At 51.7% G+C, this 3,369-nt stretch overlaps 2 protein-coding genes across 2 annotated transcripts in view; one reads left to right on the plus strand and one right to left on the minus strand.

Moving 5' to 3' along the window:
• Window positions 1–356: 356 nt before the first annotated feature.
• On the plus strand, window positions 357–1,867 carry H310_01443 (hypothetical protein; the record flags this gene model as incomplete). The annotated part of the gene is made up of 6 exons (XM_008864548.1): window positions 357–641; window positions 691–727; window positions 791–967; window positions 1,024–1,082; window positions 1,130–1,262; window positions 1,305–1,867. The coding sequence occupies 6 exons, from the start codon at window positions 357–359 to the stop codon at window positions 1,865–1,867; spliced, it is 1,254 nt and encodes a 417-aa protein (XP_008862770.1).
• A 179-nt stretch (window positions 1,868–2,046) lies between these two features.
• Window positions 2,047–3,369, minus strand: part of H310_01444 (hypothetical protein) — a gene marked incomplete at its 3' end in the record, with an annotated part of 6,023 nt that continues 4,700 nt past the window's right edge. Inside the window, exons 8-10 of the mRNA XM_008864549.1 lie at window positions 2,933–3,163; window positions 2,530–2,886; window positions 2,047–2,481 (exon numbers count right to left, since the gene is read on the minus strand). Of these exons, the coding sequence (XP_008862771.1) occupies window positions 2,047–2,481; window positions 2,530–2,886; window positions 2,933–3,163 (1,023 nt within the window). The remainder of the gene's footprint in view (window positions 2,482–2,529; window positions 2,887–2,932; window positions 3,164–3,369) is intronic.

Raw genomic sequence — 3,369 nt, forward strand, 5'->3', positions numbered from 1 at the left:
GGAGATATGTGTGATGAAATTCTCCAATCCAAGAAAGTTGTTCCGTGCTTACTTGCGTCAACATCTTGGCGTCGTCCACAATGTGCTGGTTGCGCTTAGCTGGTATGGGCAGTGTGAACTCAGAGCTGAGAGAATTTCAATCCGACAACGTTGGGAGAGCATAAGGTTTCGAGGGTTTCTTAACCATGCGTTGAAACAAATGTTGGCAAGTGGAAGCGGAATCGCGGAGATATTTGAGAAACCTCTCTTCAAGCTGGCCCTCCCTGGGAGCTGGCTATGGCGTCACGAAACCTTTCGACGGTGCCCTTGCCCTCGGAAGCACCTTCGCGTGCAAGAACCGCACAGTCGAGTTGTGGATGAGTCCGTCGGGACTGGAAGTCAAAGGCTCGGATCAAAGCCAACACTTGTCGTGGCTTGACGTCGTTGGAGCAACAGCGGAGAGCACCACACTAAACATCAACACGTGCAAGAAAGACAACAAAGGCCATCGCCACCTTGACACGTTTGTGTTCAATGGACAAGGTAGTGACGACGTCAACGAATTCGCACAGGCCATCCGATATATGGCGAGATTTCCCGGCCAGCACAACCCAACATTGCCATCCATTGAGCAAATGGCAGAGCAGGCACCGCCATTGCAGGTATGCACCGGTCAATTCGTCTCGCGAAGTTCTGACATGGAGCGAATAGAAATGTTTGGTGCTCATCAATCCTGTTGGCGGTACAGGTATGTATCGCCCGCACATATATTGCGATTTTCTCATAAATGATCAAAACTGTGGTCTCGAAGGTCACGCCGAGAGCACGTACGACAGGAAGGTCCACAATGTGTTGGAAGCAGCTAACATCGTCGTCACCAAAGTATTAACAACGCATCAAGCGCACGCCATGGAAATTGCGGAAACACTCGACTTGACAGAGTACAACTTTTTGGTATGCGTCGGCGGCGATGGTCTCGAGTTTGAAGGTATCGATCCAACATCCTCCTGTTGGGGGGCTAAACACGCACTTTCATGCGATTAGTGGTCCAAGGACTCATGCAACGAAGTGACTGGCACGATGCGATTCGATTCCCGATGGGGGTACACAGCTCACGGCGTCGTTGATCTTACGGACGTGTATGCTTCAGATCATACCTGGTGGAAGCGGCAATGGATTGGCAAAGACACTCCTCCACAACGCCAGCGAAGTGTACAGTCCTGAAAACAGAGCCTTCATCATAGCCAAGGCCTCGCCGCAGTCACTCGATATTGCTACAACGAGTACGTGGGCGTCGCCATGAGTTGATTGCCACGTCGCTGTAGGAAACGCGACGTCGACAAGATACAGCTTTCTAAGTCTATCGTGGGCCTTCATCGCAGATGTAGACTTCGAATCCGAGTGGTGTCGCTTCATGGGGTCGACGCGATTCACGGTGGCGGCAGTCATGAAAATCCTGACCTTCAAACGTTGGAAGGGCCGACTATCTTACTTGCTCCCAGACAAGGATGCCGAACCTCAGCACTATTGGAACAATCCTGGCAACAACGAACCCTCCAATGCCCCCGTTATACATCTCTTGCCCAAAACGATAGGCGGGGCTCTCCCGAACAAATGGGCAACCATGGAAGGCAACTTCAGCCTCTTTTGGTCGACCAGTGTAAGCCACCCGACGTGGGATGCTCACCTCGTGCCTGGTGCGTCGTCCAGCGATGGATACTTGTACTTGGTGGTCGTCGAAGGCGATGCTTCAGTGATGACGATGACGAAGGTGCTGCTGGGCCTTGAAACCGGATCGCACACAGCATTGGAATCGGTCCAAGTCATCAAGACAAGGCAAGCCACGCACACTCACCAAGCGTGGTTCGTTTACTTGCGACTATTGTAGGGCGTTTGAACTCCACGTGGACGACCCGAACTTCCTGTCCTTGGACGGAGTACGATTCGGCGGCAACACGGTTCAAGTGGAAATGCATCGTGGGTTGACCTCTGTGATGGGTTTTCCTTGTAAATAATTTTGGTGCCGTTGAATCCTCGCATTACACAGACAACGCTTCGTTGACACTGTTAACCAAACCGCGCTTTGACAAACTCCCGAACGACTACAGCTGTCAGGACGACTGCTAGTGACGCAGTCGTCTTGGTCTCGAAGAACGCGTACGATGGCGACTCCCTCGGCTCGACATCTGACTCCTCGCACTCGTGAAGGTCAGAGACATTCGACTTGACGTGCACATCGACGTAGACAGGTCGTTCCTCCTCTCCGACAACACCCTGCTCTTTTAGCGCAGCCAGTTCGCCCGCCAGCTCTGCGATTTTGGCCTCGTATTCATTCGCAGCACGCTGTTGACGTTCTTCATGCTCTTTGATAACCTTGTCCAGCAGGCCTTGAGAAGACTTGGCTTCGTGGAGCAGCTTCTCCTTCTTCACTTGGCATTGCTTTAGGAGAGCCTTGAGCGTCTCGATCTTGGAGTCGCGTTTCGCAATGGTACCTTCAAGGGCCTACAATAATATGATGAGCACTAACGTAGTTAATAATAATGAACGCACCGCAAGGTCCGACGCAGCCTTCGCTTCGTCTTTCGCCGCGGACTGCATCTGCTGCAATTGAGCAGTCAGGAGGGCAATTTGACTCTCTCTATGGGCCAGCTTCGTCGTGAGTTCAATGTGTGCCATGTCGACAGGGGCAGGTTGCTTTGACTTTTCAGCGCGGAGGGTAAACAATTTGTCCTTGAGCAACTTGTCTTGCACTTGGGCTTCCTTCAATTGACCGCGCAGGGCTTCGACCGTTGCTTCTAACGCATCGACGCTATCGCTTTTTTGGCGAACCGCGATCGTGGATGCTTCCAGTTCTTCCGCCATCGACGCCAATTGCCCTTGAGTTAACAGTTTCGCAGATTCCAGGACCTACGTGAGAGGATGAGGATTCAACATCACCAAAAGCATTGCTCACCAGAATTTGTGTATTTGCCGTCGCAAGATCATTGGACGTTTCGTCGAGCTTCGCTTGCAACGAATGAATCTGGTTTGTTAAGTCGCAGATTTGGAGGTTGCCTTGCGTGATCACATGCTCGAGCTCTTCGTTCTTTGCATTGGCATCTGCAGTAGCTGAGGCGCGCCTTTCGGATTCGCGCGCTAGATTTGAGTTGACGGCTTCCAGTTGACTGTATTTTTGCACCCATGCCTGTATCGAAACGTCTTTGGAGTCATGGAAAGAAGTTCTGGCATTCATACATACCGAGATGTCAGCAGCCTGTTCATCATTTTTGGACATGGCAGCGGTAAGCATGCCCTGCAAGCTGTGCGTTTGGGTCGAAAGCTCGTTGAGTTGGTCGTGTTTGTCCTCGATCTCTTGCTTCAACGCTTCCTCACGGACACACGTAGCCTTCA

This window comes from Aphanomyces invadans (genome assembly GCF_000520115.1).
Source record: "Aphanomyces invadans strain NJM9701 unplaced genomic scaffold supercont1.2, whole genome shotgun sequence".
Classification (NCBI taxonomy): domain Eukaryota; phylum Oomycota; class Saprolegniomycetes; order Saprolegniales; family Verrucalvaceae; genus Aphanomyces; species Aphanomyces invadans.